The sequence below is a fragment of the Arachis ipaensis genome, chromosome B05, assembly GCF_000816755.2.
Source record: "Arachis ipaensis cultivar K30076 chromosome B05, Araip1.1, whole genome shotgun sequence".
Lineage (NCBI taxonomy): Eukaryota > Viridiplantae > Streptophyta > Magnoliopsida > Fabales > Fabaceae > Arachis > Arachis ipaensis.
Genome location: NC_029789.2, coordinates 92,955,048 through 92,976,517, shown reverse-complemented (window position 1 = coordinate 92,976,517; position 21,470 = coordinate 92,955,048). Strand labels below are relative to the sequence as shown.

The 21,470-nt window shown below is 35.9% G+C and overlaps 1 protein-coding gene across 1 annotated transcript; it reads right to left on the bottom strand.

Annotated features, from left to right (window-relative positions):
• Positions 435-19,446, bottom strand: LOC107640767. Its single transcript, XM_021123864.1, is given in 16 exon segments — positions 435-1,913; positions 2,090-2,193; positions 2,651-3,868; positions 3,999-4,675; positions 5,072-5,317; positions 5,438-5,873; positions 5,979-6,038; positions 7,863-7,919; positions 8,050-8,130; positions 8,217-8,411; positions 9,214-9,276; positions 9,499-9,579; positions 9,663-9,854; positions 10,022-10,171; positions 12,945-13,768; positions 19,307-19,446. Coding segments are annotated over 16 exon segments (6,003 nt in total).

Sequence of the window (21,470 nt, the reverse complement as noted above, 5' to 3'; positions counted from 1 at the left end):
GCATACACTAACAACTCGAAATATTATATAAACATGGTTGTGATGCTTGATAAGATAAGGTGTATGTGCTTCTCACCTTATAATTTCTTTGTTCCATCACGCACTGCAGGTTTTGTGACCGTCATAGCTTACGCAATATGGTTATGGCAGTAGATTTATGGGTTACAGATTATATTGCTAGTGGGTGCATTGGTAAGAATTTTTAAATTACTTTATGCCAATTAACTGCTTTGACTGATTTCCTTAACTAAAGGTGCTCTAATGACCAATTCTTTAAATTGTGTATTTGCAAATTTAAATATGCATAAAGGACTATATAATGAAATTGTCAAATTTATGCCAATAGCCGTACCTAAATGTAGCTAATCCTTTTGCATCCAAGGTCTCCTATATATGCTGCATGTTAGACTTCTATTAGGCTAAAGTACATCTGTTTAAGCCACATTTCTAAAAACTTCTTTAAAAACATTATCGGTCTCTACACAGTTATCCTCATCATGACATAAAAGTATCTTAAGACCTCTCCTGTGTGTCACCCTAGATGCTGCAACATAAAGCTGACCGTGGGTGAAAACAGGTTTTTTTAGAATTAATCCAACATTCGCTAATGATTGCCCTTGGCTTTTGTTTATTGTCATCGCATATGATACCATTATAGGAAATTGTCTTCGTTGGAACTTAAATGGTATTCGATGATCGGAAGGACTTAGAGTCGTCCTAGGAATAAAGACTTTCTGACCTTTGTTCTTTCTGGCACTACCACGTGCTTCTATAATGTGTTTTCCAAGCTTAATGACAACCAAACGTGTTCCATTGCACAATCCTACCGAGTGGTCAATGTTTCTTAAAAGCATGATAGGAGTTCCAGCCTTTAATGTCAGCTCATGATTGGGCACTCCTGAGCATCTAATTGTATTTAGGAATTCAGGTGTGTGAATGGACGCCAATAAGTCATTGTTAGACTCGGTTGGGCATGCCTTGTCTGAGCTATAGTATGTCTGTGCTTCAGTAGGGTTTAAGCTCATCATGAATTGGTTTATCTCATCAACTACTTGCAATGTTAGTGCAAGTATTGCTCGGTCTTCAATGTGCTCATCAGCAATGGTGCAATAAAAAAGTTTTGGATAAGTAACCTTGCAAATTGCCTCAATTGGATCATCCCAGTCTTTGACCAGTATGTCATCTGGGATTAGAATCTTCTGACATTGTCCCATTGGAGTTCCGTGACTACCATCACCAATACCAAGTATCCAATCAGCAAACTCTTTTAACTCAGACGACCTTGTGTTGGAATCACTTGATCTCAATCTCATATTTTTTGTCAATGTCAAGAGCTTGCAATCATTCCAGATGTAAGATGAGTTTATAGTGGCGTTAACAATCTCTTGCCGAGTCCCTTTAGGGATCACCGGTAATATCTGTTGAAAATCACCCCCAAAAATAACTGTCTTCCCACCGAATGGCTGGTGAAGACTGCTTGGATTCTTGAATCTTAAGATGTCACGCATTGTTCTATCAAGAGCTTCAATACAGAATCTATTTACCATAGGAGCCTCATCCCAAATGATAAGCTTTGTCTTTATCAACAGCCCGGCCAATGCACTTCCTTGTTTTATATTGCATGTTGAGAATTCATCTAGATTGAGTGAGATTGAAAAACGTGAATGTGCTGTCCTACCCCCGAGTAATAAAAGAGATGCAATACCACTCGATGCAACAGTAAGTACAACTTGTGATTTAGATCTCAATGCAGCTGCTAAAGTCTTCCAAACAAATGTTTTGCCAGTCCCTCCATAACCATACAAAAAGAATACTCCACCCTTCCCATTTTCAGCAGCATCCATGACTGTCTTATAAACAAAATATTGCTCGTCGGTTAGTTGTTGCAAATAGGTGGTATGGTCTAGAGCTAGCTTTATTATATAATCCAAATAAGTAATTACTTTTGTATCCTCATTTGTAGAAGGTTATTTTTAAAAAAAAATAAATTTAATTAAATATTATTTAAATAGAATTTTTAAGTCATGTATTTTAACCTGTTCATTCCATCAGCATATAGTTGACTATTGAGTTGGCTTATATCTGGGACTGGCATCGGAGAGAAATCCTGCAGACTCTTATTGTATGGGTTAAGTGTTCTCTCAATTTCTATCAACGTCAACTCCTTCAATTCATCTTCGGAAATGAATAAATCTGTCAATAAAAAGACCAAATTTGTATGAATGAATCTTGAAGAATAACTTCAGTTACGTAACCAGAAATAAAAATAAGAACAAATAATATTCAATTTTATCCTATTTGCTTAGATAAAGACAACTTATTGAATGCACTAAAAACTATCTCTCTTATAAGATAAGATTTCATGTCCATTACGGAATCTTGGTTCTATTCATTTAATTGCTAATTATATCCTATAATACACCTAAGTTCAATTATGATTAGCATGGCTACTAAAAAACTTCTCATTTCTTAAATTTTTTATTATACACAATATTCTTACATAGACTAACAAAATTTCTCGAAAATCCTAGAAACACATATGGCACTGTTAACAATGAATTTCCATTTAACATAAATACCAATATATTACTAATATTGACATTCCATTCAATTGAAAAATACGAACCATTAGACTGTGACAATAAATTACCTAGATTGTCAAGAAGCCTCATCTGCCTATGAAGTATATCATCGGATAATAGATGCCATGTCTTTTGCCATACGTGTTCTGGTGTATCCATTGAATTTGAAAACAACAGCATTGCAAACAGCTTCCTCAAGTATGTACCCGATCCCCAGTGGCTTGCTTCTACTATTGCATCTATATATTCCTTGTCATCATCTAAGAGGCCACGTGCGTAATATGCATCTTTGAAAGTAGAATATAAAACACCATCTATAGTACGAATGTCCTCATAAGAAGTTGGGCCTCTTACAAAATTGAGCAATAGCCGCATGTAATAACTTTCACTGGATCCTGGAGGTACATAGAAAATCCTTCCAATAACAGAGTGTGATTTTCTAGGCAACCAAACCCTCTCATCTGGCTTCCATACGAATTTAGTTGGAAGTTCAGCATACGTCAGTGCCCTTGCTTCTACATAATCATTGTTTGCTTGAAACCATCCTAAAAACATAGATTCCTTCACTGATGCTTTTCTAACAACATCCTCCAGATTTTCGTGGTCTTTGAATATAACATTCTGTTCATTGGGTAAGTGAAAACCCAATCTCACAACAAATGGATCTCTGTAATGGATGTTAAAACCAAAAATCCTCCATGCTGCTTCGCATGGTGATATGTATCTACAATCGTAATACATACTCACCTCATCATATTCATCTAACTCAGCATCCGCTGTGACACTTCTATAGAAGGAAGTAGTTACACGATCATGACCTTTGTTCACGTATTTGAATAAATACTTTATTGATCTTGATTGATTGCACCACTCCACATTTATATGTGCTCCATATCTCATAAGTAGTAGTCTGTTGTGTGGAACCACATAATGGCTATCAAGGTCAACCCCATACTTGTTGATAGTTCTTCCATCTTCCCTACGCCTATATACTGGATACCCATCATCATCAATAGTTGTGCAATCGACAAAACGCTTAGGAAAATGACGTACACATTTTCTATTCTCCATACACGGTGAATCTTTCCTCGCTAAACCACATGGACCATGCATCATGTGCTTTTCTACTGCTTCAAAGTATTCAGGGTCTAGTTCCTTATCTGGAATCTCAGCAGATATGATCTTGTCAATGTCTTCAGCTGTTGGAAACTTGTCATCCTTATGTAAGAACAATAGTATATGTGCGTGTGGTAGTCCCCGTTTTTGAAATTCGATTGTGTATACAACTGCGTCAACAAAAGGACATAGCTAAGCTAAATATGATACAATATTTAAATGCATGGACACTGGATTTTTCAACACAATATTTAAACTAAAAATTAATCGAATGTAATTTAATTTCGTCTCTAGACATACCTGCACAAATCCTGCCAAAAATTTTGTTTACTCTAATATCTTTAATCATCAAATCCAGCTTTGCCTTGAATGTCCTACATATTATGTCAGGTCTATCTTCTGCATTTAATTCCCTGTTCTTAAGAAAGTCTTCTACCTCGGGCCACTTAGGATTGCATGTGAATGTAATGAATAGGTCTGGATAACCGACAACCTTACATATTGCCATTGCGTCCTGGTAATTCTGAATCATATATCTTGGGCCACCTGTGAATGATGATGGTAATATAATACGTTTGCCACGCGATGACGGTGTTGTTTCCCCGGACAAAACTGCTTCCTTTATACCCTTGTACATCTCACATCTGAGTTTCTCCTGATCAAGTCGTATATAATTTAGGCGAGATGATTCGATCATGGAGAACCCATCAACCAAGAATTGCTAGAATAGTCGTCTAGAATATAACAAAGGAGATCCATCAGCTAACCTTTCTTGTATCCTGAATGCAAAAAATTCTCTTAATGAAACCTCTTGTCGCCCTTTGCTACCACTTTGATTACCCTTGTTGAAAGGTATGTCTTCCTTGTAACCATCCTCTCCAAATGGAAATAACAATGGGTATTGTAATCCCAAATAAGCAGGATTGAGTTGATTAATCCTTTGTAACCTTCCACTTTGTGTCTCTACCACAATGTCCCTATGGTAGCGTTTGGTGGAGAGACAGAGACAGAAAGACTGAGACTGAGAGACAGAGACTAAGAGACAGAGATTGAAATAAATCTTAGTATTCTGTTTGGTGCAAAATAAGAGACAGGAATTGAAACAAGAATGAAACTCTAATTTAATTTGCACAAAGGGTAAAATTAGAATTAATTAGTTAAAATGAGAGTATTTTAGGTATAAAATGTTATTCAAGTTTCAATCTCCATCTCTAAAAATTTTAGTCCCCTCTGTCCCTACTTTTTGGAGGTACTGAAATACTGAAATTTTGGAGACAGAGACAGAAATTTTAGTACTAGTCTCTGAACCAACAAACACGATACTGAGTCTCAGTCTCTCAGCCTCTGTCTCAGTACCTCAAAACAAACGCTACCTATCAGTTTTATCAATGTCAAAGCCACCCACAATCAATGCAGCTACCTCATCCGTGTTGGGCAGGTTGTATCGCCTGCCATCCTTCCCCCTTTTACCCAAAAGCCTAAGCTTTATTGTATTATTAAACTCTCTTGCAAGTGTGTCTCTAACCATGCGAAATGCCTTCACCAGTACATTGTTATCATCAAGCATCTGTTTCAATTCTCTAACAATATCTTCATGTATCTCTGTGTGATGTTCACCCCTATTTACAAAAATAGAATTTGTACAATTTAATTTTAATAGGATAATTGTTATTGAAAAACTCCCAACTGTTACTTCAAATCCTAAATCTATTCTATATAGAAATAACCCTAAAACTTACCGAATAGCTGCCATGCGATTTTCAATCTCATTCTGAGTATTAAATACATACAGTTGAGAAAATTTTGCAATGTTTTCCTCTGGAGGAATCAGACTACCCATTAGATGATAATTCTCTCCACAAAGGATAAATGTTGGTGGCCCTCTTGCTTGACTAATGCCACGGTCTATCTTTGCACCCATTGATGTGAACTGAAACATGCTATTGTAAGCTCTGATGTTATCCCGAAAATGCTTGCTCTTGGGGGTATTGTACAACAAATCATACAACACTCTCGGGGCCTGTTGTAATTGTGGAAGTTGAACCTTTCCTCCTTTACAGCATAATGTGAATTTTGGTTCTGTTGTGTTGTAACTTTTGTTTGACCTCTCAGCATACCAATAAAGAGCATTGCAATGTTCACATTCATACATTGCATATCCGATGTTCACATACTCTGCATATTGATCAACAAAATAAAAATTAGGATTGAGATATTTTTTCTACCTAAAACTTTCATTTAATAAGACTCTATGTTGAATTCCATTAAGTAAGCTCATACCTTTATTTGACCGTTCAGTAGACTTAATGTGTGTGTTAGATCTGTATGACGCCTTATTGCCTGCATTGTGAAGTTAACTCTTGATAATCAACGGTGCAAAAAGTAACATAATTAGTCATAAATTGATTGACTTAACAATTAAGAAACTGAATGGTAAGAACCTAATGTTCGAATAGTGGAAATAAAAAATTATGCAGTTTGTTTAGCAGATTTGTTAGAGTTATAAAACCGTAACTCCCAATAATGCTCCCCTCCACCAAATCATAACATACCACTATTTTGCTTGCAATAGTCTTTGTCGGCTTCCATAGTTCTTTGTCTTGGAGTCCTTACCAAGCCTAACATACAAAGTACCCAACGTGACTTTTCAATAAATTCATATATTTTGATTTGATTCTGTAATTAAGACCCCACTTTAAGTAGTAATCCCTAAGAATAAAAATTATTTAAAGTCTCTTATAATTTTTTTTGTAGCCCATGTTGCTCCACCTTTGGCAACAGCTTTATTTTTTTTCCAACCATTGTGCAATTAGTGGTAAACAATAAAGTAGGCCAAACTTTTCTTAAAGAATTTTTTCACTTTCTAACTCAATTATCAGATATCTTAGCTAAATAATCTTAAATTCTTAATATAATGGACGTGAGGGTGAATATAAATTCTTAATAATGCCCTAAACTAAAAATACTACACTACATACAAAGAGTTCAGCACACCTTGCATGCGTTTGGAGATATCAGGACTCCTTTTTGCGTCCATTAGTTGCCTTCTATACTTTCTAGCATATGTTGTTTGATCTATTCGAAGGGTGATTGATAAGTACACATATACCATACTTAAATTAAAAGAAACCATCTTTACATTTGATTTTAGGAAGAATCATCAAGTGCAATATAATACAATTATCAAGTTGAATATGGTTGTTGTCCATAGTATTAGCAACTACATTAATCACTTGAAGTAGACCAAAATTGTAGATTTATTTCATCAATAATTAAGAAATAAGAAAAAATAAATAAATGTAGTTAAAAAGCCAAAAAAAGTAAGTTATAAGTTTCTATAATTCTCAAATTCTAAAATTATACAAAATTAAAAGCAGTGTAGGGACCCAATTGAATGGAAAAAAAGTATAGGGACCTAATTAAAAATTTGGTGAAACTATAGGGACTAACAGAGTAATTAAACCTAATTTAGATTACTTCCATATGATTTATTTTTACTCTTTATTCATATATTTTAATAATTTATACACAAAAAAATTAAAGTAGGTAACTATGTATACACTTTTTTTCCCAATTATGAAGAACGTTATATATAATTGACATTTTTTCTTTCCTTTTGGGGTTATAATGGTTGGTGGGTTGATGCATTTGTAACTTTTTGCTAAATAACCACTCACTAATCACTATATATATATATATATTACTTATCTATTACAATTTGCCATTTTTCTAATGTAATGCTAAGAAAGCAAGAAAATAACATTATTTTATTCTGCTTTAATATTTATATGTATATTATGTATAACATTGAAAATTATATAATGGTTATAGCTAAAATTATCTAATTAGTGAAGTAAGAATTTTGAAAGTTAAAATAAAAAGGTTTAATAATCACTAAAATAAGTTTAAACTACTGCAAACTAATTATATATTTCTTATCAAAAAAATTTTCAATAAAAAGTATTTTCTTGGGGGATATGGATATATTTCTAATTAACAACTCCATTAATTGCTTCACCTTGAATAAATTAGTGATATGGATATGTATCATTGTGAATTCAAAGTGGATGAATCATGATGCAACTTTTTTTCAATCACTGTACATATAGCATATTACAATTGTCTTTCAATTAATTATATAATAATTCAAGAAGATTGTGATACCTTCCATCGAAGTCACTTCCATGGTTTGTGTGGTGAATGTGTTTGCAGACTTAGTTCCTGCGAGCAAAAAATTAGGGACATGTAAAAATTTAGACACTTTCACTTCACCCGTATAGAAGACAACATGATCTAAAGTACTTTAGGAACATGGCTTTGTGGTAGTTGTTTTATTATTCGTGATTGTTACCTTCTTGGGTGCGTGAAACTGTGGTTTGCTTTCTTTTAGCTAATATGAATGCTCTCTCAATCCTCACGTGTTGTGCTGCCCCTGTAGAGATCATTTTGTGTTTAATATCAGTATATATGTCTAGCTATTTACTTCAATCTACATTAGTTTTGTTATTGCTTGTTTACCTTTTGATGGTGGACTTAGCGGCCATTGGCTTACTGATGAAATCGGTATAGAAACATTTTTCTTAATCTGGTTTTCACTTCTTCCATCACATTGACCTTGATCTATAATACATCCATCAACTACATAGTCCATTAGATTTTCCTTGTCCTCTACATTGAAAGTAGTTTGTATAACTCCTAAAGTGTTTACCATAGCTTCAACAACCAAACATGTGCACTTATAAAAGGAAAAAAAACTAACTTTCGTGTTTATGTATGCCTAGGTTCTTTTGCTGATATTTTCATCATATTGTGTGGACCCATATAAATTCGAGTGTATCAATTCTTTTTTAATTTTGGTTTTAAACATGATAATTCATGTCCACAACTATAAGAATAAGCTGAGTGATTATTAATTAGATCACATGATAACACCTTATTTAATTAGTCATATAATTTTTTTCACAAATATGGCTCAATCAACTTCTTAGTAGTGCTTTTTTATGTATCTTATATATAAATGAATCGAGCATACTATTATTCAATATAGTGATATACATACTCTTTATAAATGTACCGTTATACTAAAACATTGTTTAATATCCTAGATTGAGAATGTGTTAAAGAACTACAATACTTAAGGTTGTTATATGGAATACTAACACTACTCAATACCAATTTTGAACTCAATAGCCGCATATGTAAAACAAAACACTACTCATAAATAGAAATAAATAATGCATTACATAGGTGATTTAGTTTTCATATATATCGGCATATATTAGATTAACCTACCAAAACTATTAGCTGACCATTTCATATTAGCTCTATTACTGAAACTGTCCTACGAACTGATGACACACAAAAAAATAGCATTCCAAAGCCTTGATCAAACTGAGTTTATTAACAGTAATCTGCATACTCATTACAAAACCAAAACACCTAATGATTTCCAATGACTTGTAGATGTATCAGCAACTAATAATTGCTTATATATATAAAGATCATTTAACCTAACAGGCTGGATGCCTTTGTAGTCCCAATTCATTGTTATCGTAAACTGTATTATCCCTACTATCATCTGAAAAATTAGTTATGAATTAGGATGTCAATTAATGAAATGGTAACTTCTGTACAAAAAATTTCTTGTGAGTCACATGGATAACCCATGAAATCAATCATTTTTTTGTTCATTAACCAACTATAATCATGGCTATCAGTCGTATGAAACATATTTTGATGCTCCTGCTTGGAAAGAAGGCTATTTCTTTGGATACTGTACTACAGAGTATGGTATGTTTACCTTGTTGGGAAGCAATGCCCACACACTTCCTTTTCTTAGCTATCTTGGTTGCTCTTTCTATCCTAGCATGCTTTGAGTCATCTAATATCAAAATAACACTTCACAGTCTAACATACATAATCACAGAACTCTTCTGGTTCAAATTCTTTGTTTATGCTAATTACCTCTTGATAAAGTCACCTGTGACAGCACATTAGACCCCAAGAACGGCGTGTCCTCTGTTGTCTGAATGCTGGGTTTTTCATTTATGTCTATAGTTTCTGCAACATTAGTTGTTCTAAAACCAATGGTGAAGCTATTATCTAAAATTATACTTGGTTGCTCTTCAGCAATTCTGTGAATAGGTGGTACCAATCCTGTATTTTTTGTATTAAATGGCTATAATTAGACCTATATAAGCCAAAAACGATTGACCCCAACAACTTGCTAATATAAAAAATGTTCTTGAAATCTTCTATAATGGAAAGATTTATTTGATTAATATAAATTATTTCTGCAGTTATATGAATTTATAGGTTCTTACCTAAGACTGGAATGTCACTTGCATTTTTCTGTTGAGTTATTTCATTAGCTAAAGAACTACAACCTGTTTTGTTCGTGAAGCTTAACCATTCGTTGCTACATAGTTCATACACCTTCCTCTTATTGTTGAAGCTACAACTCCTTTCATCACCTGCGTAATTAATAAGTGGAAGTTAATAGTGGATAGTATAAACTGTTTTGACAATGTGAAGATCCCTTTTCACTCCAATTGTAAACCAAAGCCCTAAAATCCTTATCCTTTTATTGTAATTTAACCGTACATCTACAGAAGACTCGTTTAGGGAGGATACTAAATGAGTGTGAAAACTGAATAGCAAGCTGTCTGGTTTCAATAAGTTGTTTGTAAATTTACCTGGAATATTACTTCTTGTATTGGATTGGACCTATGAAAGTGGGGTCCTTAGTGAGTTCGAAACTGGAGCCTTTTCTTTTGAGGACAGAACACGGTTCTCCTTCTCGTCCATCTTCGTTGCACCGTCCATCCTATCAACATTGAAAAGTTATAACTAAAATTTCTTCTGCTGTATTTTCAGTTTCTCCAAACCATGATGTTACTTTTCGATGCCTGAATAGAGCTTTCGATGGCTCACAATTCTTGTGTGGTGAGATTAAGGGAAAAGCAATGCAGGCGAGAACAGAGGAGATTTGGCTGAAATTATCATGAGATCTGCTCGCTTAAGGCCTTCCCTTCTGTCTTGTAGCCAAGATCCAATCTTTGTTGCGAGTTCCTCTTTGTCTTTCTTCTTTTCGAGTTCAACTTGGTTGAATTTTCTGGAAGAAAAGAATTAGCTTATTCACCTTTTACATTCAGCTTAGAATTCGAAAGAATTTTGGTGTACCTGAATTTCAGCTTAATTTACAAAACGCTTCATAAATCCTGCAAAACCTGGATTCTTGTTTTTAAAATTTTTTTTGGGAGCTTGATTTATTCATATGTTATGGGGTTTCCTGTAAATTTCCCTTTGTTTCTTACATAGACAGGCTGGAATATTTAAACTTTTGTAGCTACCAATTATTTTTTATTCTCATATGAATAGGAATTTCCTAATTTATATGAATGGATTTTGGTTCAAATTCTAACTCTTTTTATTTTTGAATTCAGTGCAAACGAATGGTCCAATTGGATTAGGTCGTTGGTAGGTAACTAATGGGTTTCCTTCTTTTATCCAATTTCATCAATTTTCAAATGGTGTTTAGTTGAAGATGTAACTATATTTAGCTTAATTTCTGTACTAATCCCTTTGAATTTAGCAATTAGAGTCTTATGTAGATTCAACGGTTGTGTGAATTTTAGTTAGCCTCAATTATTTTCCAGGAATCTCAACTATGGATTTGTTAATGTTTTTGTTGTGGTAATTGATGATCTTGGTATCAATTATGTGTACTACCTATAAGAGCCAACTCTAGCAAGTTTTTCAAATTTCTCTTGCACACTTTATTGTTAAAGAACCAGATAAACAGTTCTCAAAAGGACCAAAAAGATGATAATTTTGATTGATTCAATAGTGCTATGATTTATTTTAGGCTTAGTTAACCATTTCTTCTGTGAAATAGATATAGAGCCTGGGCTGCATTAGTAAACAGTAATTCTAATTCACGTTTGGATTTGATTATTCTATTTTTTTGTTAATCGATTTGTGACAATTGTAGTAGAGCAAACAATGAATAAGGGTTTGTCCCTCGTTTATTCATGCCTACCTTTTTAGTTTGGTTGACTTTTATAAACCTAGACTTGTCTGGTATTTTTAGAATAATTCATGTTCACATATCCTGTTTGTGTATCACCTACTTGGTTATCTATCCTAATTGCAATTATATTACTCTGGTAAAGGGGTATCGGGTTCATGCTCATTGATTCTATTCCATTGTGTGTCAAAAATTCTGTAGCACTTCATAATGCATAAAATAAGTATATATACTATTCATGATATCACTAAAAATATTTATATATGCATACAACCTGTTAGATACTGATGTTTTAAAAATATCCACTCTACAACTCTCTCAACATTTTTGCCAAACAAGACAGTCTTCAAATCATAAAAATAAATGTCCTGGAATACACTAACAACTCGAAATATTATATGAACATGGTTGTGATGCTTGATAAGATAATGTGTATTTGCTTCTCACCTTATAATTTCTTTGTTCCATCACCCACTACAGGTTTTGTGACTGTCATAGCTTATGCAATATGGTTAACACAATAGATTTATGGGTTCCAAATTATATTGCTAGTGGGTGCATTGGTAAGAATTTAAAAATTACTTTATGCCAGTTATCTGCTTTGAATGATTTCCTTGACAAAAGCCAGGTTAAACCCAATTATTGTTGCATTAAATTGTGTATTTTCTAATTTAAATATGCATAAAGGACTATATAATGAAATTGTCAAATTTCTCCTTGAAAAATAATAATTATGGAGAACAACAAATAAATTTGCATTATATATATGTGATATTCATAATTTATTCAATTGCTAATAGGGTTTAACCTGCTACTTCTATTTCACAAGGATGGGGCTTACCTTACAATATTTCATAATATAAAGAGAAATAACTTTTTTACATAGTTAGACGCTAACAATATGAACTACTTTCATTCCAAAAGGATGGGGCTTACCTTACAACATTCATGGTATCAAAAGAAACATAAACTCCTAACAAACTTAGATACTAACTACATAAACTAAATCTGGGGACCATCAACAACTGTGAAAACATATACCATACATTTCTATTTTATGGATTAAGTGATAATTTTAGCTATAAAGTAAACCATGTAGAGTCCTTCAGAGTGCAATATAATTGTTTTCACATTCACATGCTCCTGCCAAGTACGGTGTACCAAATTCTCCTTTCTTCCTTTCATATACTTGAGTCTTGAAATTAAAACATCCGTACCTTCGGTGTCATTAAAACCCTTATAACCACTTCTAGCCTCCATGAATGATATAATGTCCTTGTCAACGAACAATATTGGAGTGTATGGAATACCAAATCTGGACACCCTCAACATCTTCTCCCACTCTAGATCATGGTCCCAATTCTTCCTCAACTGCCAAACCATGACCTGTCTTGTGAAGCCGACATTGCGATATGTAACAAAACTGACTCCGTCATTAAACTGAGTTAGTGCGTGGTAATCAGATTTGACTTTCATGGGTATCATAGCCTCGTGAAACATCTCCTGGATGAGATTGAAAGTAATTATTGATGATGCCTCGATACGGTTAGCACCTTCCCACCCTATCCAATAAAAAATTCCATCCTTGACAACATACTTGGGTCCAATTTTCTGCATATTTGTTTCAAATGTCCCGGAATGAGTCCAATCTTTTTCAAAGGATGTGTACAAACACCATGATAGCATTCTCTGTGAGAAATTCTTCTTCAAGGCATGAAGAATCCTATACTCGATGGTGTCTTCAAGAAAACCAAATGCGTAGATCGAAACAACATGAGCAAGGTGCTTGATGGATTCATCGGATGCATATCGCTTCTTGCCCGTGAGAGGATTCCATATGAGTAACCTGGAATTAAGGCCACCCATTGAGATCCTCAAGCATATATTGCCATGGTCAGAACCAATGACAGCATAAAAACTAAATTGTTGGTTCTCCGTGGGTACGTTGAATTGCACCTGATGGCCGTCGTCGACAAATGCTCTAACGAACCATAATGAGTTTTGATCACTGGGAGGGTATCCTATCCCAATGATAACACTCCTATTTCATTCTTTATTTTTTTGTAGTTCTCCTTCACAAATGTTGGTGTGCAAAGTCTAAAGTTCCAAGCTTTGCTTAGGCTCCTGCACCTACCCACCGTCTTGGGGTCTGCCCTCACAAATATTCTCCATAAAAGATCCTCACCAAGATGGGGAAGATGAGTCTTCATGGGAAGGAATTCACTCATTGTTGATATGCAAGAGCAGAAGTTTTGAGAAATAGTCTTTAAAGAGAGAGAGAAATGTTTTAGTTTGGTATTCACCGATCTCTTCTTAGCAGTGTTTATATAAGCCATTGTGAAGATGATTTTCTTAGACCTTCCTATAGATCTACTTCAAATTATCAAGTATAAATACAATATGATTCCTTAAAGGATGTATAAGGAAATCTGTTTAGTGGTTTCCTCCAAAACCATTTATTAGCTCATACTAATGACATACCTGTCATTGTCACATAGAGTATTGTGCGCATGAGTATCTAAAATAAAATCGCTTCAATCTCATGGCTCACATAATTTTGCTAACCTTGATGATCAAATTGATGTGTAACATTATAGTAATACCCATTGTTCTCCCCCAATAAAGTTAGCTGCCCACATAAAGTAGGTAACTATGTATACGCTCTTCTTTTCACCCAATTGTAAAGCTCATTATAACAAAATGGCATTTCTTTTTCCTTCTTTCGGTGTTATTGGTGTTTTTTGGGTCGATGCGTTTTTTATTTGTTGATAGTTAGCTAGCTAGTCACCAATAAATATACACATATTACCTATTTATTATAATTTGACATTTTCTTAATGTAATTCAAAGAAATCAAAATAACTGCCATCACTGCCATCAAAAAAGTTATTTATAAAATAAGGTAGTTTCAAATACTTTAAACTTATTTTAAATTTCCTCTCAGAAATATATTTTTTAAAAGAGATAAGAAATATAAATTCTTAGCAAATCTATTAATTGATTCATCGGCGAAAGGAATAGTGATGTGGGTATGTCTCATTGTGATCTGCTTTGCTGTGTGATAACACTTATTAAGTTAAGGTGACCATTTTTATAATTTTTTTTTTTACTTCTTGGACCACGAGACCTGATATTTCATATCAATTACCATTTAAAGACTGCAATTAGTATATGTTTCGATGAATATTAAATATCTTTTGACCAAAAGGTTATAATATTTACATTTTTAATAGTTTGCACGGTTTAGTCTATAATATTATGACAAAGCCATAATTTTTACTTTTTAAAAAACTGTAAAATAAGTCATAGGTTATTAGAATTTAACCAAAAGATATTATCCTATGTCTTTAAAACATTGCACCCATTTCAAAGCTGTGGAATGTCACTTGCTTCTTTCTTAATGTAATTCAAATAAATTAAAACAAATCTACTATCATTTTATTCAACTTTTTTATAAATAATTTTATCTACATAATATTATAATCGTACATGTTTATTTTGACTTTTGGACCACAAGGGCTGATATTTCATATCAATTACCATTGAAAGATTGTTATATATTAGTATATGCTTTGATGAATACTTCTTAGCTTTTACCGAAAAGGCTATGGTATTTATATTTTCATAGTTTGCACGGTTTAGTGTATAATATAATGACACAGATATAGTTTTTAGACAACTATAACATAAGTCTTAGGTTATTATACTTTATCCAAAGGATATTATCCTATGTGTCTCTAAAAAGTTGCACTTATTTGAAATTCTGATTGTTAAGACCAACAAGTCTTACCATATTAGGAAAATGTCCTTCTCATATTTCTGCCAAATCAATCTTTACTTGATCTACCTTGTTAAGCATTAGATTTTGTACTCCAATCATTCATTCAAAAAGATAAACTTATCTTGTATAAGTGTGCAAATAATCTTTATGCTTCTGATTATGGTGGTCGTATTTTTTATTCAAAAATATGAGTCAAGAACTATTAAACTTGGGGGATTTGGACATAAAAAACTTCATCAAATCACTTGATATCACCAGTCTACGAAGACCTATTTTACTTGGGGCTTTGGACATAAACTACTTCGTCAGATCACTTCAAATCACCAGTCTACTAAAACATAAAAATAATATGATTGGATTTCCTAAAACTGAGTTATCGTTGCCTTAGTTGACTAATTAGCAACCTGTGGCATTTCTTTAGCTTATCTTTATTACGTACACGCATATCAAACTTCTCCACATTGACAAACACCCATTTGGTTAATCTCTCCTTTTGAGCAATCCTAGACATGTATGGGATTTACTTATTTGTGTCTATAAGTCAACATAGACGAGATATTTTGCTTGTTGAATATTATGATAATCATTTACTAATAGCTTTCGTTTATCTAATACATGTTTGTGGCCACGGCTATTAATCTTATCATCACTTTAGTAGTAAATAATAGTAAACGGCATGTTTTTGTTTATATAAGTCTTGTATCAGACATCATATACAAGCATGGACAAAATTCAGTGGCGTGCCACGCCCAGCTCTAAATCTGACTTGGCGTGCCACACTCAACTCCTCAAGTGGCACGCGCTTCTTCATCGGCATCCCTGGCGTGCCACGCCTTTGAGCTCAAGTGGTACGCCTAGGATTCTTTAAGCACTTGTGTGGCCTGGCGTGCCACGCCTTCGACCTCAAGTGGCACGCCCAGACCTTTTCCCTCTTCTTCTTGCTTCTGGAAAGTTGAACTAGCGTGGCACGTTCAGGTCTGGCATCCCACGCCCATTATGTGTGCTTGGTCTTTCTCTCTAGAAAACTGAAGAAGTGTGGCACGCCTATTTGTGTGCTCTTTAAGCACTGTGTGGCCTGGCGTGCCATGCCTTCGACCTCAAGTGGCACGCCCAGACCTTTTCCCTCTTCTTCTTGCTTCTGGAAAGTTGAACTAGCGTGGCACGTTCAGGTCTGGCATCCCACGCCCATTATGTGTGCTTGGTCTTTCTCTCTAGAAAACTGAAGAAGTGTGGCACGCCTATTTGTGTGCTTGGTTCCTTCATTAGCGTGCCACGCCCAGAACTCAAATGGCACGCCCAGGTCTTCTTCTTGTAGATGGGTGATGTTGGCGTACCACGCCTGAGGCTCAAGTGACACACTGAAGTGAGAAATGGTAGCTGGTGTGCCATGCCTTCGATACCAAGTGGCACGCCTATATGGTTGGCCCCCTAACTCCTCCTATGAAAAATATAACTGGCGCGTTACGCCCAGGGTCTGGCATGCCACGCCCAGTATTTTGCCTTGGTCCAGTGGCTGGCGTGCCATGCCTGGTCCTTCAAGTGGCACACCAAAGTGGGAGTTGAGAGTTGGCGTGGCACGCCTTCGACACCAAGTGGAACGCCTAGCCTTTTTGGCTTTCAACCTCTTCTCTGGAAACTTGTACTGGCGTGCCACACCTTGATGCTCAAGTGGCACGCCCACTTCAATGTGGATCTTTCCATCTTGGCGTGCCACGCCTGGCTCTTCAAGTGGCACACCAAAGTGACAATTTGAAGCTGGCGTGCCACACCTTCGATACCAAGTGGCACGTCCAGCCTTTTGGGTCTTCAATGTTGCTCTCTGGAATCTTGTACTGGCGTGCCACGCCCTGATGCTCAAGTGGCATGCCCCTTTAGTGTGATACTTTTCAGCTTGGAGTGCCACGCCTGGCTCTTCAAGTGGCATGCCCAAGTCACTTTTGAAGCTGGCGTGCCACGCCTTCGATACCAAGTGGCATGCCCAGGTGATGATCTCTTCTGGAGTGATGGATTGGCGTGCCACGCCCATGGCTCAAGTGGCACGCCCATAGTATGTGAGGGGTTAGGCGTGCGACGCCCATCTTCAACATTGCTTTCTGGAAAATTACATTGGTGTTCCATGCCCAGCTCCTAGCGTGCCATACCCATACATTTTCTTCAATTATGCTCCTCTGGAAATCATAACTGGCGTGCCACGCTCAGTTCCTGGCATGCCACGCTCAGTTCCTGGCATGCCACGCCCATATAAATAGCTTGAGGATCTTTTCTGGAATTTAGTACTAGCGTGCCACGTCCAGCTACTGTCGTGCCACGCCCATATATTTTTGTGGCGTTTGCTCCAAGTGGCACGCCAGTTTCACACGCCCAGCTTGTTTTGTTTTTTTCTTCCCCTTTTTGATGTCTTTTTCACCTGAAATTCAGCACAAACCCATTTCAAAGCAATGTACCATAATATTCATCAAATAGTGCATAAATTGCAATGATCAAATGAGGTTATGCTCTTTTATGGTCGTTTTTATGTAAGAAAAAGTGTAGATGATGCAAGTCATCACAACACCAAACTTAGGCTTTGCTTGTCCCAAGCAAATCACTGTGAGTAGTTCTTAGATAAATCGAGACTTGACCTTGAATGGATGCAACATTACTAAGGATGAGGCTAAGTGTTTAACACATGAATATTTCTATTTCAATGTCACAAAGAACTCCTAGGTTCTTGGAGGCTATTCTAAGTATAGGCTTCATGGGTCCTTTTTATTGATTGTCACCTTGAAGTAGCAAGAGTTATTTCTTTTTCTTTTGGTTATTCTTTCCTTTTTCACTTTCTCTTTTTCATTGACCACGACTTTAAATGTTTTGTCTCAAGACAACCCTTTAGTTAGGCTTTCAATTAGCACTCCCAAGCCAGTTGGCTTTAGGGTACTAGGTGTTGAAACATCCCTAAGAATTTACTTGTCCAGGTCTCTTCTTGACACATCTTCACCACAAGCATCTACTAGGTCCTTTAACTCTTTTGAGCTATTTAGTGTTTCTTTCCATCCTAGTAGTTGATGCTCAGAGCCTTAGGTCTTTATTGCTTACTACTTCTTGGTTCTATAGTTATTCAAGGGACACCCTTCTGCTTCTACTTGTCCTACCTTCTAAGCCTAATTGCTCTTCATAACTCATTTTCTTTCCATTTCATTCAAGGTTCTTCACTTAGTTCCTTATCTCTTAGTTTTTGAACATTCCCACTTGGTCTTAGTCTCTTTTATTCCTGTTTTTGTAACACTCACAACAACTCTTATGGAACAAACTAATCTTTTATTGATGTGGATAAAACTTGACTAACATTGCATTTTCTTTCTTGTAATTTAAAAAGACTCATAAAAGACTTCAGGCATAAAATAAAACTAAGCATCAAAACATCACTATCCTAACATTGCAACTTTATTTTTAAACAGAAATTCAAACATAGAGAAACTTAAACAGAAATTCAGGATTTTGAGATTGTCAACCATGGAACTCAACAACCTTGAGCAGCTTCAGTTCATTGAACCGTTTCCATTGTCTTTCTTTTTAGAGGGGGAGAAGTCATCATCAACCTTTTTGGAGGATCCCTCTTGTGCCTTTGTGTCTTTGGGTTTTACAAATCCTAGCCTCTTCATGTAATTTCTTTCATCCTCCTTGTATTTGGCAAGAATTTCTTCTTGTCTTGCACTCAACTCCTCCATTTCTTGCATGAATGTTGGGTATTCAGGGTTTAAGGCAGCCACAGCGTTACACAAGTGATTCAGCTTTTATTGTATGTTGATATTATATTACCTCCTTGAGATAGTCCTGGCATCATAAAGATTCTTGAACTCAGTAAGGTTCCTCTGCTGCCATTTATTCTGCTCCACTATCTTGTCAAGTGCGCTTTGCATTTCCCCCCAGTCAAACTGTTCTTGCTGCTCCTTCCTCATGTGCTCCACGCTCCCTTAGAGTTGTTGTATATTTTGATTCACTTGGTCCCATTGTTGTTGTTGATTGTCCTTGAGTTGGTTGACATCCTCTCTCAGATGGTGTATGTCTCCCTTCATTTGGTGTATATCTCCCTGCAATTGCTCCCAGTTAAAACCTTCAGGAAATTGTTGGTATTGTTGGTATTATTGATATGGTGGTAGTTGAAGTACTAGGTGATGTGGTTGCTCCTCTTCTTGATGTGGCTGCCCTTGTGGCACATGAGCATGTCTTCTATCCCTTCTCCTCTCAAGTGGGTTGACAGCCACCACTTTGGCCATCTTCTTGGCCGTTATGGGCTTGTCTTGTTCTACCAGCACCTCATCAATAATCTTCTTCACCCTTGCTTCATCACACAGCCTTTTGATGATGCTGGGGAATGCTAGCCTTGTGCTATCCTTGGTGCTTTTCAGCACCCTGTTAATGTTGTTGGCTATCATCTCCCCAACATTCACATTCTCACCTTTCATAATGCTGTATATAAGCACAGCCCTTTCCACTGTCACCTCAGACTTCTGAAGTAGGGTTGAGAGATCTTCTCACAAATCCAGCCACCCTTTAGCTTGGAAGCTCAAGTCTCTTCTCCGCAGCTAGTTGGGTCTCCCATCTTTATCTCTGATCCATTGCACGTGCAAGACACAAATCTCATTGAGGATTTCATCAAATCTTGGGTCTTCTTGCTTCATCTTTTCTTCATAGCTCTGAGTAGAGCTTGTTTGTCTCACCATGAGCATCCTATCCATGTTAGAGGGACTGTAATCAATGGATTTCCCTTTCATATAGCTAAGATAGCCATAGAGTTGCCCTGGCTGAGGCACAGTATTGGCATAGAATTCTCTTACCAAGCTTTCCACCACCTTCCTTGGTGGGTTCATAAGAGTGCCCAGCCTCTACTGTTTATCTCCCCATTTGCAACCCAACTTCCGGAATGATTTGCCTCTCACTCACCCAACCATAAAAATAGTTTTGGTTGAATGATGAAAAGAACTTGTATTCATTGTGGCTTGAGGACCCTGAGGTTGGTTCCTTGGTCTTTCTTTTCTTTGTTGATGAGGCTCTTGGTGGTGCCATTGTGGTGAAGAAAGTGTGCTTGAAGTGTTAAAGAAAGTTGAAGAAGTATGCGAGAGAGAGCAAGCAAAACACAGTTTCGCTTCAACACCAAACTTAGGGCTTGATTGTCCCTAATCAAGTAGAAGAAAAAGGTAAAGAAAAGAGGACGGAGATGAAAAGAAAGAAGGAATTGTGAGGGTCTTTTCGTGTGTGAGGTTGGGGTTTAAAGTGTGAGGAGAGGTGGAAAAAAATAAGGGGTTTTTATAGGGGTGGAAAGTGTGGTCTGAATGGTGGAAATTGGAAGCAATTCAATGTTTTCCTACTTGGGAAGTGGTGCCTAACGTGGGAAGAGGCGCCAGTCCTTATCCCACTTTGCTTCCTTCATGTGTTGAGTTCCAAAGTGTAAATACACTTTGACTCTCTTCTTGATGACTTATCAATCATGTGGGCCCCATTCTCTCTCCTGAAAAATGAAATCGAAAATCCCATCAGTAATGACAAAAGAATCCTTCACATTCCTTGAGCAAATGAACTTGCAACTGATGAGTGTCCCTTGGGACACCAAACTTAATTCCCTTGCATCTAATAAATTGTGTTCATCATTGGGTTTTTAATGTGTTCATAAGGGTGAATTAACTTTTATCCTTTCACATTCTTTTGCTTCTAAACCCCTTCCGAACACATTTAAAACCACCTTTCATACATTTATCAATCTATTAAATACTTTTAACTTGGATGGCATTGGGCTTGCTAGGTGATCTTTGTATGGTGGTGGCCACACTAAACTTAATCTCTGAGCTTACTTCTTAATATTAAATTCATACAAATGGTTTTGAGCCTAGATTAAGTGAGTTGGTGGCCACACCAAACTTAGCTTGTTAGCCAGTTCCCAACCCAATTACTCATCATCAGAAAATATGTTCATCAAGTTGCATTT